Raw genomic sequence first — 15,002 nt, 5'->3', positions numbered from 1 at the left:
TTTCACAATTTTAGAATGGCCAAAATGATTTTGGCCAATGAAGTGCCCTCATGGTAATGATGGAAGAACCTCACCAGCCAATTAGTGCACAGCAAGCTCCCAAAAATGGCGCTGCGATCAAATCCACTTCATTTGATGTGATATTGAGGGTTAAATATCGATTCGGACACCAGTTTGCTCTTCTTCAGACAGCGCCTCCACTGAGGAGGCAGACACGGCCTGTGTTTAATGTGTCTTCTGAAGAGGTGCTGTCTCTGACAGCGCAGCACTCCCTCAGTGCTGCAGTGTGAGTAGCCATCCGTGGCTGTTTGCTTGACTGGCTGGAGTGGGACGGGAAGCCACCTGTCTCTGCCTCTGAGGTAGCAGCGTGGCCCGCTGGGCTGTGGCTCACATTGGAGAAAGTGTATTTACCGATGGGTGCACCATGTTCAATAATGGTGTCGTCATGTGGAGTGTAACAGTATCCCAGAACACAATTGCTTTATTAACAAGACTGTTAGGAGGTGTCAGTGTTGAGAAGAAGAGTACAGCTGTGTTTAGGTTGCTGGGTGAAGTGTGCCAGATGTTTCTGCACTCACTCACCTGCTTCCCGATCCTAAGGAATTGAGCAGCTGTCAGGAATATTGAGGATGGGAGCAGGCGTGCGGGATGATCCCAGATCACAGCGATCCCCACATCCCAGGAAATCTCACATGTGGCATCGGAGTGTTAACAATCAACCCGCTGTTTCATTGCAATAACCCGAATTCAGGGTTTGGTCCAAGTGTCACCTTTGGCTCAGTGGATAGCTCTGTCTCTGTCTCTGTCCCTGTCTCCTCCAGAGTCAGAGGCTGTGAACTTAAACACCACTCCAGAGATAGGATACAAAAATCCCCGTGACAGCACTGAGGGAGTGCTGCACTGTTGGAGGTGCCGGCATACGGTTGAGAGGTTAAAACAAAGCTCCTGGCATTACTGTGAAGGGTCCCGTGCCACTGTGTGGGAGAGCGAGGGGAGGCTCCCTATCGTCCAGGCCAAGTTAGACAGTTACATGAGCAAGATTGGTATAGAGGGCCAAACGCGGGCAATTGGGACTAACTTAATGGTAAAAACTGGGCGGCATGGACAAGTTGGGCCAAAGGGCCTGTTTCCATCCTGTAAACCTCTATGATTATATTTATCCCTCAATCAACAAGATTTACTATCCGGACCAGTGATTACACATCTTCTGTTTTGTGCTTCAGGGTGTCCTGAGGACGTGAAAGGCGCTATTTAAATGAAACCTCCAGGATAGATCCCTCAGTTGTTCTGAAGAGTTAACCTGAAGATTCCTATCAGCGGCAGGTGAAAATCCCACCAGGGTTGCTGCTTAGAATTGCCCTTCATTCAGTCCTAGGTCACATGGCTGGGAAAGTGGTAACTGGGCCTACGCCCAGTGTTGCTATGTAGATGCCCCCATAACCCAAGCCTGATGCCTCTGCTATAGTGCCACTGCTGGCAAATGGCTGCAATTACAGCGTGACACGTTTACATTGGCATTCTCCATTCTATCATCAACCTACACGCTTCCATTCTAAATTCCGAGAATAATTAAGGACAGGAGATTGACTTTAAGATATGGAGTGAATTGCAGCGATGTTCCCAAGACCTGTTACGTTCTGCCCCCTCACCAGAGTTACACATTTAGTCTGGTTTTGGTCTTCGCAAGTAAATTTCACCAGAAAAATGCCAGTGTTGTTTCTGGCGAGAATACTGGCATGTTTCTCCCTAGAGACACTGCTTAAGAAAAATCAAAGGAGTGTGATTCACACCATTATAGAGTGGATGGGGTTTAAACACCCAGCTAAACCCAGCTGCTCAGAGATTGGGGCAAAGGGCGCCCTGATCACAACTGCAATCAACCTCCCCCCACCCCATCACTCCTGGCCATGTCCCTCATACCCTTGGAAGGGGTGGAGGTGGGGGCAGGGGGACTGTAGTACCTTTACGCCCCTGGGGAGACCCCCACGACAGGTTCACATCCGTACGAACCTGTTGTAAACATCGGCACGGTTTGAAGATGTGGCGAGGGGTAAGGATACAGCGAGGTGGGGGTGGGGGGGCTGATGGGAGGGGCGTGCGGGGGTAATAATATTAAAATGCAGGCACACCACGGCCGTGAACCTGATTGTGTCACCGGCGAGGAGAGAGGGTGGGGAAGATCCAAAGTTGCGACCTCACCAGCGAGAGCTACGATTTCCGGATCTTGAACCCCCACCAATAACCTTGCAGATGGTGAAGGCGGGCTCAAGATTTCTCCCCATGGGAGCAATTCCACGGGAGAGTAATCAGTTAGAATTAAGTTAATTAATAATCAAAACTATTTTTTGGACTAAGATAACAGAAATCTATTCATAACGGATGCCTGAGTTGGGAGAGGTGGATTTCTGAAGAACTATCTGTAGAATGGTAGAGGTTTATAACTCAGAGGGGGGACTTTGACCAATGAGTGTTTATTTGTAAAACGTGAAACTAGTTCCAACCCAACATCCATCCAACACAACTCTGATTCCCACTCCCCGAGAGTCCCACTTTATCCTTTCTCTCAGTGTCTCGTCAGCCATGTGAGAAATGAAACAAAACTTTCAAAAAGAGTTTCAGGAACAATGCAAACTTGCATTTATATAGCGCCTTTAATGTAGTAAAGCAAGGAGTCTTCACAGATTGCATTATCGGACTGAATCGCTGAAGGAGATAGACGGAAGGATAACAATAAGCTTCTTAAAAGACCGAAGAGAAAATCTCTTGGGGCCCTCCAAGGATGAGACTGGGGGATAAATAAGGGGAAAGGAGGAAGTGGCAGAGAGTTGTATTTGTCTCCAGGGTTGAAGAACTTAAAACAATCATGATCAGTAGAGAAAAACTACAAAGGACACTAATGGGATTAAAGGCTGACAAATCCCCTGGACCCGATTGACCTGTATTCCAGAGATAGTCAATGGGCTGGTTGAAATGTTCCAAAATTCCTTAGACCAGGGAAGGTCCTGGCAGATTGGAAAACGCAAAAGTGACACCTCTCATCAAAAGGGCGGGGGGGGGGGGGGGGGGGGGGGGTGACAGAAAGCAGGAGCGTGGCGACTCCTCAAGAGCTGTTCCCAGCATACCCTATAATTCTATCTTTTACTCTCGTTCTATGCTTCTAAAACTCTATTCTAACTCTTCTAAACTCTGACAATGCTATGAGTGTAACACTACATTCTGCACTCCTTTCCTTCTCTATGAACAGTATGCTTTGTCTGTGTAGCACGCAAGAAGCTTTACTTTTCACTGTATCCCAACACACGTGACAATAATAAATCAAATCAAATCAAAACTGTATGCCAGTTAATCCAATAGTTGTCATTGGGGAAAATGCCAGAATCCATTATGAAGAAGGTAAGAGCAGGATATTGGAGAATCAGGATATAATCAGGCAGAGTCTACGGGGTTCCGTGAAAGAGAAATCACATTTGACAAACTTATTTTGAGGATGTAACAAGCAGGATGGATAAAGTGGAACCAGAAAATAGATGTATATTTACATTTCCAATAAAAAGGAATTTGATAAGCTGCTACATAAAAGGTTGCTACACAACATAATATTGTGAGCAGTTTTGGGCCCCATACCTAAGGAAAGATGTGCTGGCCTTGGAAAGGGTCCAGAGGAGGCTCACAAGAATGATCCCAGGAATGAAGAGTTTGTCGTATGAGGATCGGTTGAGGAGTCTGTGTCTATACTCGATGGAGTTTAGAAGGATGAGGGAGGGTCTAATTGAAACTTACAGAATACTGAGAGTCCTGGATAGAGTGGATATGGAGAGGATGTTTCCACTCGTGGGAGAGACTAGAACTCGAGGGCACAACCTCAGAGTGACGGGGCACTCCTTCAAAACTGAGATGAGGAGGAATTTCTTCAGCCAGAGGGTGGTGAATCTGTGGAACTCAATGCCACAGAGGGCTGTGGAGGCCAGGTCATTGAGTGTCTTTAAGGCAGAGATAGATAGGTTCTTGATCAATAAGGGGATCAAGGGTTACAGGGAGAAGGCAGGAGAATGAGAATCATATCAGCCATGATTGAATGGCAGAGCAGACTCAATAGGCCGAACGGCTTAATTCTGCTCCTATATCTTATGGTCGTATAGGAACTGACGGTGTTGGGAGTGATATATTAGCATGGATAGAGGATTGGCTAATGTGAAGCAGTGAGTTGGGACAAATGGATCTTTTTCAGATTTGCAAAATCTAACGATTGGAGTGCCACAGGAAGCTGAGGCCCCAGTTACTCACAGTTCCAATTTAAAGAATGGGGTGAAGTGACCCCAGCTGTATTGTATCTAAATTTATTGATGATGTGAAGGTAGGAAAGCAAGTTGTAAGGAGGATACAAAGAGTCTGCCATTGGGTGTAGATAGGTTAAGTGAGTGGCAGGTGGGGCATAATGTGGGAAAATGAGATTGTCCATTTTGGCAGGAGGAATGAAAAAGCAGAATATTATTTAAATAGAGAGACTGCAGGATGCTGGGGTACAGAGGGATCTGGGTGTCCTTGGACATGAATCACAAAAAATAAGCATGCAAGTAATTAGAAATGTAAATGGAATGTTGACCTTTATTGTAAGGGGGTTGGAGTATAAAAGAAGGGAAGTCTTGTTACTGATGTACAGGACATTAGTTTGAAATTTATTTATTAGTTTCACAAGTAGGCTTACATTAATGCTGCAATGAAGTTATTGTAAAAATCCCCTAGTTGCCACACTGCGGTGCCTGTTTGGGTACACTGAGGGAGAATTTAGCACGGCCAATGAACCTAACCAGCGGACTGTGGGAAGAAACCGGAGAACCCGGTAGAAACCCACGCAGACACGGGGAGAACGTGCAGACTCCACACAGACAGTGACCCAAGCTGGGAACTGTACCCAGGTCCCTGGCGCTGTGAGGCAGTAGTGCTAACCACTGTGCCACCCAAGATCACATCCAGAGTATTGTGTACAGTTTTGGTCTCCTCACTTAAGGATTTGATTTGATTTAATTTATTATTGCCACATGTATTAACATACAGTGAAAAGTATTGTTTCTTGCGCACTATATAGACAAAGCATACCATTCATAGAGAAGGAAACGAGAGAGTGCAGAATGTAGTGTTACAGTCATAGCTCGGGTGTAGAGAAAGATCAACTTAATGCAAGGTAGGTCCATTTAAAAGTCTGACAGCAGCAGGGAAGAAGCTGTTCTTGAATTGGTTGGTACGTGACCTCAGACTTTGGTATCTTTTTCCCAACGGAAAAAGATGGGAGAGAGAATGTCCGGAATGCTTGGGGTCCTTAATTATGCTGGCTATTTTTCCGAGGAAGTGTAGACAGAGTCAATGGATGGGAGGGTGGAGGGATATACTTATGGTACTTGCATTGGAGGCAGCTCAGAGAAGATTGACTCAGCTGATTCCTGGGATGAAGGTGTCATCTCATAAGAACATAAGAACGAGGAGCAGGAGTAGGCCATCTGGCCCCTTGAGCCTGCTCCACCATTCAATAAGATCATGGCTGATCTTTTCATGGACTCAGCTCCACTTACCCGCCCGCTCACCATAACCCTTAATTCCTTTACTGTTCAAAAATGTATCTATCCTTGCCTTAAAAACATTCAATGAGGTAGCCTCAACTGCTTCACTGGGCAGGGAATTCCACAGATTTACAACCTTTTATGTGAAGAAGTTCCTCCTCAACTCAGTCCAAAATTGGCTTCCCTTTATTTTGAGGCTATAGTTCTAGTTCTAGTTTCACCTGCCAGTGGAAACAACTTCGCTGCTTCTAACTTATCTATTCCCTTCATAATCTTATTTGTTTCTATAAGATCTCCCCTTATTCTTCTGAATTTCAATGAGTATAGCCCCAGTCTACTCAGTCTCTCCTCATAAGCCAACCCTCTCAACCCTGGAATCAACCTAGTGAATCTCCTCTGCACTCACTCCAGTGCCAGTATATCTGTTCTCAAGTAAGGAGACCAGAACTGTACACAGTACTCCAGGTATGGCCTCACCAGCACCTTATACAGCTGCAACATAACCTCCCTGTTTTTAAACTCCATCCCTCCAGCAATGAAGGACAAAATTCCATTTGCCTTCTTAATTACCTGCTGCACCTGCAAACCAACTCCTTGTGATTCCTGCACAAGGATACCCAAGTCCCTCTGCACAGCAGCATGCTGCAATTTTTTACCATTTAAATAAGAGTCCATTTTGCTGTTATTCCTACCAAAATGGATGACCTCACATTTACCAACATTGTACTCCATCTGCCAGACCCTCGTCCACTCACTTAGATGATCTATATCCCTTTGCAGACTTTCAACGTCCTCTGCATACTTTACTCTGCCGCTCGTCTTAGTGTCATCTGCAAATTTTGACACACTACACTTGGTCTCTCATGAGGGAAGTTTAAGCAGACGGAGTCTATTCCAACTCTGAGGAGATTCCCTGGGAGTTTGGAAGATTGAGGAGTGATCTTCTTTAAACATGGCAGCTTGACAGGGTGAATGCCGAGAGGACATGTCTCCCTCATGTGAAAATCCAGAACAAGAGTACACAGTTTGAAAATAAGGGATCTCTCACTTAAACCAGTGATGACCGACGGGCGTTAGTTGTCAGTCTGTGGAGTTCTCTTCACTGGAGAGCAGAGGAGGTTGGGTCACTGAATAAAATCAAAACTGAGTTAGACACATTTCTGACAGACACGGAAGTTAAAGGTTGCAGAGGGGTGGGAGGAGGGAGTGGGGGGCGGGGGGGGGGAGGTGGGGGACAGGGTGGGGGGAGAAAGTGAGACCACAATCAGATCAGCCACGATCCAATTGAATAGTGGAGCTGACTCAAGGGGCTGAATGGCCTACCCCTATTTCTTATGATCTTATTAAACGTGATAATAGATCCTACAACCTTCGGCACAGAAGGAGGCCATTCAGCCCATCATGACTGTGCTTGTTCTTTGAAGCAGCTATTCTGTTAGCCCTCTACTCCAATCGCTCCCAACCCGTGTGCCATGAAGGCCTCCCCTCCCCCTGCCCCCCCACAAGTGTGCCATGATAAAAGATTCAAAATGATTCAAAATTCATGTAATTAAACTAAAACTAACTTCTGTCTTCAGCTTTGTGATCTGCATCTCCGAGACTGGATGTACCTCGGCCTCCCGCACAGGCGCGGCTGGAAAGAGCCGCACACACGTGATTCAGAAATGTTACGTTGGTCAGGCCTCTGCACGTGACCAACGGGACTTGAAGCTGAAGACGAAGAGCCCACACATATAAACAAAAACTCAAAAAGGGTGCAAAAACCTTTCACTTGAATGGGGGTAAACTGAGAGAGGTGGATACTCAGCGAGACCTTGGTGTCCTCGTGTATCACTCGCTGTAAGTAAACGCGCAGGTACAGCAGGCAGTAAAGAAGGCAAATGGTATGTTGGGCTTCATAGCGAGAGGATTTGACTATTGGGATTGGGATGTTTTGCTGCAATTGTACAGGGCATTGGTGAGGCCACACCTGGAGTATTGTGTGCAGTTTTGGTGTCCTTATCTGAGGAAGGATGTCCTTGCTATAGAGGGGGTACAGCAAAGGTTTACCAGGCTGATTCCTGGGATAGCAGGTCTGTCATATGAGGAGAGACTAACTCAGTTATCATTATATTCACTGGAGTTTAGAAGAACGAGAGGGGATCTCATAGAAACTTATAAAATTCTAACAGGGTTAGACAGGGTAGATTCAGAAAGAATGTTCCCGATGGTGGGGGGAGTCCAGAACTAGGGGGTCATAGTTTGAGGATAAGGGGTAAACCTTTTAGAACTGAGGTGAGGAGAAATTTCTTCACCCAGAGGGTGGTGAATGTGTGGAATTCACTCCCACAGAAAGTAGTTGAGGCCAAAACGTTGTCTGATTTCAAGAAGAAATTAGATATAGCTCTTGGGGCTAAAGGGATTGAGGGATATGGGGGGGGATCAGGATATTGAATTCGATGATCAGCCATGATTGTGATGAATGGTGTAGCAGGCTCGAAGGGCCGAATGGCCTTCTCCTGCTTTTAGTTTCTATGTTTTTGTGTTTCTAAAACCTTCGGAGAAGCAAGAGAGACCGGGAGAAGTTAAAAACTATGCTCCCAGTAAGGGAAGAGACGGAGAAAATAGAGGTGTGTCTCAGATTGTTATATATACCAAGATGTACTATGACAGACAAAAGGCTGGAAAACACTGATTAACTCTGCAAATGTTTACCTTCTCTTTGATATTTACCCAATTCCCTATTTGAAGTTACCATTTAATGAATTTCCAGCAGCCTCTCAGGAACCATGTTGCAGATCGTAGCAACTCACCTATGACTCAGTCACCAACCACCGCAAATCCGTGTCTCCTGGCTACTCACTTTCCCACCACAAGCAAGATTCTCTCCATGGTAACCCCTCCATCAAACCGTCCTTTAACCGGCTCTGCTCTAAGGAGAACAATCCCAGCTCCTCCAGTATCTCCCGAGCTCCCCACCGCTGCTTTCACATTGATAAATCTTCTCTGCATCCCTCCTCGGAGACCCTGTCATTCTTCCTGAAGTCTAGTGCCAGGAGTTGGACATAGACCTTCAGTGGAGGTCGGTGTTTGTGAAGGTTTAGCATCATCTCTCTGCTTCTGTAACTCCAAGGGAGCGCACACACTTTCTGAACAGTCTTCTCGATTTGTCGGAGGTTTAGGTACACAAACCACCAGCTCTCCCTGTCCCTGCATCCTCTTTACAATTGTACCCTTCATTTCATATCGTCTCTCCCGGTTCTTCTTCCCAAAATGTATCACTCTGTACTTCTCTGCGTTGAGTTGAATCTGTGTTGAACCACCGGTCTACCCATTTTACCCTGTCTGTGTCCTCCTGAACTCTGTTATGATCCTCCCGAACATTTCAGAACTTCATGTCACCTGTAAGCTTCGGAATGAAGTCCCACGCACACAATGCTATCATCGACATCTATTGTAAGGAGAGTGGACCTGACACTGACCCTCAGGGAAGACCACTGTGTCCTCCCCCCAGTCTGAAAAACAACTGCGCACCCATCAGTCTGCCTCCGGTCCATTCTCACCCCCGCAGCAATGACTGGGGACAGGAGGAGGGGCAGGAAGTGTTAAATAGAGAGTATCTGTTGGGACAAGAGCAAGGAGTCTGCTTCAAACGTCACCAAAACACCTCGGGTGATTTTCCTTTGGTACGCCCAAAATGCAAATAAAAGCGACAGTCCCAACTCTTAAGTTTTTATCTATTACATTAACACGACAATGAAATTACTGTGAAAATCCCCGAGTCGCCACACTCCGTCACCTGTTCGGGTACACTGAGGGAGAATTTAGCACGGCCAATGCGCCTAACCCGATCAGTCTTTCGGACTGTGGGAGGAAACTGGAGCACCCGGAGGAAACTCACGGAGACTCGGGGAGAATGTGCAGACTCCACACAGACAGTGACCCAAGCCGGGAATCGTCCCTGGCACTGTGAAGGCAGCAGTGCTAACCACTGTGTCACCATGCCGCCCACAGGATATTTTCCTGTGTTTAGTAAGAAGCTATTGGAAAACTGCTCACTGTCTGTGCTACTGGGTGTAAACTGAGATTCTGGAGTGAAATGTCTCCTCTGGGCCCAGCTGGTTGCAGAGTTAACAGGAAACCGATGTGTCTCTGAGAGGAGTTTCCCCCACCCGCCTCTCCTGTACCCACCCTGAGTGCCAGGGGGAGTCTGTCCCCTTTACTGGGGTCTGCCTGGTAATGTGGACTCGTATCCAGCAGCCCAACCCTGCCAGTGTCGGCGGTTTAGAGCAAGATAAGGCTCTGAGCTGGATTTGAGGCCAGGTAGTAAATTGTCTCCCTCGCTCACACGTTCATAGTCCTCAGAGCTGCCCCATCTCTCTGCACCGTAACCCCCTCCAGCCCTCTCGGCCTCTGAGATCTCTGCGCTCCTCTAATCCTGGCCTCTCGTGAATGTCCCACCTCCTGCGCCCACCACTGGCGACCGTTCCCTCAGCTGTCTTGGGCCCCTAAGCTTGGGAATTCCCTCCCGAAACCGGTCCACCAGTCAGTCTGTCCTCCTTTAGGTAAAACCAGCCATTGTGATCACCTGTCTTCGTATCTCTGTTCTCATGGGCTGTGGATGTCACTGGCAAGCCCAGCATCTGTTACCCTTTTGACTCAGGGTCAGTTTTACATCTGAATGTATTCCTGTGAATTGTTTTGGGATATAAAAGACGCTGGATAGATTGGAATAGTTGTGTTTGTATTCAGGTGCTGACTTATTTTCTCCCTTTGTTCCTGCTCTGGGATATGTTTCAGAAACTCGGTGACTGGCTTGGAAACTCGCTTTGACTATGATTTGCATCAGGAGCTGGCAATGCAGGAACTGATGCAACATTGAGACAACACATTTGTTTGTCTGGTGGCTTTACCCCGAGTCCTGTTCACCAGGTTCACAGGGAGTTCCAGCGCCTCATTGTTTAAAGAGTAAAGACTCAGTTGTAGCTCAGTGCGTATTTCCATCTCTCTCCGTTTCTCTATCTCCCTCTCTCATGTCCATAGGTCGAAGATTGTGGCTTCAAGTTTCCCTGCAGAGGCTTGAGACTGACTCTACACTGCAGCACTGAGGGCGTGCCGCACTGTTAGAGGGTCAGTAGTGAGGGAGTGCAGCACTGTCAGAGAGTCAGTACTGAGGGAGTGCCGCACTGTCAGAGGGTCAGTACTGAGGGAGTGCCGCACTGTCAGAGGGTCAGTACTGAGGGAGTGCTGCACTGTCAGACGGTCAGTACTGAGGGAGTGCCGCACTGTCAGAGGGTCAGTACTGAGGGAGTGCCGCACTGTCAGACGGTCAGTGCTGAGGGAGTGCCGCACTGTCAGAGGGTCAGTACTGAGGGAGTGCTACACTGTCAGAGGGTCAGTACTGAGGGAGTGCCGCACTGTCAGAGGGTCAGTACTGAGGGAGTGACGCACTGTCAGACGGTCAGTGCTGAGGGAGTGCTGCTTTAACAATCCCGCCCAGAGCTTTGGAGTGGCAGGAAACAATGAGAGAGTGGCTAACAAAGTAGTCGGGATCTTGGGCTTCATAAATTGTGGCATTGAGTTCAAACACAGACTGTGTCCAGTTCTCATCACTACCTTAGGAACGATGCGAGTGTCCTTGAGAGGGTTGGGGGGGACATTTACAAGATCCAGGGAAGAGGGAATCTATCCACAAGGTGCAGTCGGAGGGGCTGGGATTGTTATCCCTGGAGCGAGATGGAGATTGAGGAGAGATCTGATTGAGGTGGGCGAGATGATGACGGGTTTGAATAAGGTTCCAATTTGCTGATTGTACGAGGACTAGGGGCACACAGACAAGATTTGGGGTAAGAGATACTGGGGTTGGGAGGAAGACTTTACACAGCGATGGGGAGCGAGTTGGAACTCGCTCCTCTGAGGGGGGAGCGGAAGTGGAGATCGTGGATGGTTTCAAGAGGGAATTGAATGGGTTCTTGAGGGAAATAAACTTGCAGGGATATGGGGATGGAGCGGGGGGAATGGGATTGACTGAATACTCTTCAGAGAGCTAGCATTAACCTGATGGGCCAAATATCCTCCTTCTGACTTGTTAAGGACCCCTCCTGCTCTGTTAGCTGGACATTGATGTAGAGGGCAGGAGACTGAACATTGAACATTACAGCGCAGTACAGGCCCTTCGGCCCTCGATGTTGCGCCGACCAGTGGTACCAATCTAAAGCCCCTCTAATCTACACTATTCCAATATCATCCATATGTTTATCCAATAACCACTTGAACGCTCAAAACGTTGACGAGTCCACCACGGCTGCAGGCAGGGCATTCCACGCCCTTACTACTCTCTGAGTAAAGAACCTACCTCTAACTGGGATGTGATTTGCAGTTAAAGTGAGTGTGTGGGGGAGCGAGTGGCAAACGCAGAATGGAATTGTTCAGCCAGATGAAGAGGTTCCTCGGAGTGAAATGCCTCATTCCGAGGGCGAGTGGGAGTGGGAGTAGGAGCTGTGATTGGTCCGTGATGGAAGCTCAGAGTTGCTGGAGGATCCTGAGGGGAGATGACTCTTACCAGAGGTGACAGTCACAGTTAGACCACTGGAATGGATCGAATGGGAATTCTCGGAGCTAGTTTCATAGCCAGAATCTGAAATCCCGATGGGAATATTTACATTTCTGCTCAGTGACACTTTACCGAGAGGGACAAAGTGGGGGCAAGAGGAGGTAGGGGGATGGGTAAAAGCAAGACTCCCTCTACATTGTCCCCATCAAACACTCCCAGGACAGATACAGCACGGGGTTAGATACAGAGTAAAGCTCCCTCTACACTGTTCCCATCAAACACTCCCAGGACAGGTACAGCACGGGGTTAGATACAGAGTAAAGCTCCCTCTACACTGTCCCCATCAAACACTCCCAGGACAGATACAGCACGGGGTTAGATACAGAGTAAAGCTCCCTCTACACTGTTCCCATCAAACAGTCCCAGGACAGGTACAGCACAGGGTTAGATACAGAGTAAAGCTCCCTCTACACTGTCCCCATCAAACACTGATGTGGAGATGCCGGCGTTGGACTGGGGTGAACACAGTAAGAAGTCTCACAATACCAGGTTAAAGTCCAGCAGGTTTAATTGGTAGCAAATACCATAAGCTTTCGGAGCACTGCTCCTTCGTCAAACAGGGCACACAGAGACACAAACTCAATTTACAGAATAATGATTGGAATGAGATTCTTTACAGCTAACCAAGTTTTAAAGGTACAGACAATGTGAGTGGAGAGAGCATTAAGCACAGGTTATGCTAGCTGTACTGTCTGGAGACAATACACATCTCTTTAACCTGTGCTTAAAGCTCTCTCCACTCACATTGTCTGTACCTTTAAGACTTGATTAGCTGTAAAGACGCGCATTCCAACCATTATTCTGTAAATTGAGTTTGTGTCTTTGTGCCCTGTTTGTGAACAGATCTCCCACTCCACCTGATGAAGGGGCAGCGCTCCGAAAGCTAGTGGCGTTTGCTACCAAATAAACCTGTTGGACTTTAACCTGGTGTTGTGAGACTTCTTACCCCATCAAACACTCCCAGGACAGGGACAGCAAGGGTTAAATTTCCATTTACACTATAACAATGTGTCTTAGCTCTCATATTACTGTGTCACTGTCTTATTACTGAGACTCGTACACCAGCCTGACTGAATGGGGTTGCTGTTGATAGGAGATCTGTTGCCCTGGGATTCGATTCAGTTACTGAATGGAGGTTGCCTTGCCGTTGCTGCATTGTGAGTTGTGCAGAGATAGAGGGGCTTTCATTGCAGTTACCTGGACTCAAGCCCAGACCCCAGACTGAAAGGTCAGTGTTGTCCCAGACTCCACCCAGCCATGAAGTCATTGTTTGTTTATTACTGAGATTAATGGAGAAAGATTTGCTTTTTCAGAGAAAGCCACTGTCGGAACACAGAAAACTGCCGACTGGGCCCAATTCAACCTCATCCATGACATCATCAACAAGGAGGGGTGAGTTCACTGGCGGGGGGTGGGGAGGGGGCATGGGTATACGCATTGAGTACATTGGGATTGAGGGGTACAGGCATTGATTACACTGGGATTGAGGGGTACACGCATTGAGTACACTGGGATTGAGGGGTACACGCATAGAGTATACTGGGATTGAGGGGTACACGCAAAGAGTGCACTGGGATTGAGGGGTACACGCAAAGAGTGCACTGGGATTGAGGGGTACACGCAAAGAGTGCACTGGGATTGAGGGGTACACGCAAAGAGTGCACTGGGATTGAGGGGTACACGCAAAGAGTGCACTGGGATTGAGGGGTACACGCAAAGAGTGCACTGGGATTGAGGGGTACACGCAAAGAGTGCACTGGGATTGAGGGGTACACGCAAAGAGTGCACTGGGATTGAGGGGTACACGCAAAGAGTGCACTGGGATTGAGGGGTACACGCAAAGAGTGCACTGGGATTGAGGGGTACACGCAAAGAATGCACTGGGATTGAGGGGTACACGCAAAGAGTACGCTGGGATTGAGGGGTACAGGGAGGGTGTACACTGGGATTGAGGGGTACAGGGAGGGTGTACACTGGGATTGAGGGGTACAGGGAGAGTGTACACTGGGATTGAGGGGTACAGGGAGAGTGTACACTGGGATTGAGGGGTACATGCAAAGAGTACACTGGGATTGAGGGGTACAGGGAGAGTGCACACTGGGATGAGGGAAATTGGGTGAAGGACTCTGGATTTTCCCCGGTTGCCTCCGTCCTGAGCCTCTGGGAGTTTCTGAGCCTCGGAATGACTGCAGGTTATTGAGGCAGGTTTAAACTTCCATCATTTACAAAACAAACACATTGTGAGATTGATGTGATCATGTGATGCTGTTAATGTGTTCCACAAGCCTGACCCGGCAGAGAGACACACAATGTCACAGATATCAAAGATGGCAAAATGCCAGGGGTCAGAGTTCAGAACACTGAATGTGGGTGGGGTCGAGCGGAGGTTGGCCTTCTGGTGTGTCACCCAGAAAATACAAATATCGCTTCCTGAAAGCTAAACCGATTGCCTAACACTGTGCGGGAGAGTGTTTGTGTGGCATGTCTGAGTGCACCAGTGAGTGTATATGTATGTGTGTGAGTCTGCGTGCACGGGTGTCTGCGTGGGTGGGCAGGGTCGGCAGGAGGAGGGGGTGTGCTCAGAATGCTTGGGTTAAAGGGTCGGGAGTAAGAGTGATGGGGTCAGGATGTTAGTTACTGTGCCACGGTTGGTGGGGTCAGCAATCCATGATTGGGTGTGAGGGAATCAACGTATTGAGGTCAGGGATCAGAGTGCTGGGGTCAGGGGTCAGCAGGCTGGGGTTGCAGGTCAGTGTGCTGGGTTAAGAGCCAGGGTGCTAGGGTCAGCAGTGAGCTTGCCAGTGTGGGGGGGGGGGGGGGGGGGGGGGTGGGGCGGGGTCAGCATGCTGGGTCAG

General features: G+C 48.1%; 1 protein-coding gene across 1 annotated transcript in view; it reads left to right on the top strand.

Annotated features, from left to right (window-relative positions):
* LOC144487566 (TOM1-like protein 1) overlaps window positions 1–15,002 on the top strand; it is a 43,933-nt gene that overhangs the window by 11,492 nt on the left and 17,439 nt on the right. The window contains exon 2 of the mRNA XM_078205649.1: window positions 13,461–13,539. Coding sequence (XP_078061775.1) covers window positions 13,461–13,539 — 79 coding nt within the window. The remainder of the gene's footprint in view (window positions 1–13,460; window positions 13,540–15,002) is intronic.

Source organism: Mustelus asterias, unplaced genomic scaffold, assembly GCF_964213995.1.
Source record: "Mustelus asterias unplaced genomic scaffold, sMusAst1.hap1.1 HAP1_SCAFFOLD_881, whole genome shotgun sequence".
Taxonomy (NCBI): domain Eukaryota; kingdom Metazoa; phylum Chordata; class Chondrichthyes; order Carcharhiniformes; family Triakidae; genus Mustelus; species Mustelus asterias.
The sequence above is the reverse complement of the archived record's forward strand: the minus strand, read 5'-3'. Positions and strand labels throughout refer to the sequence as shown.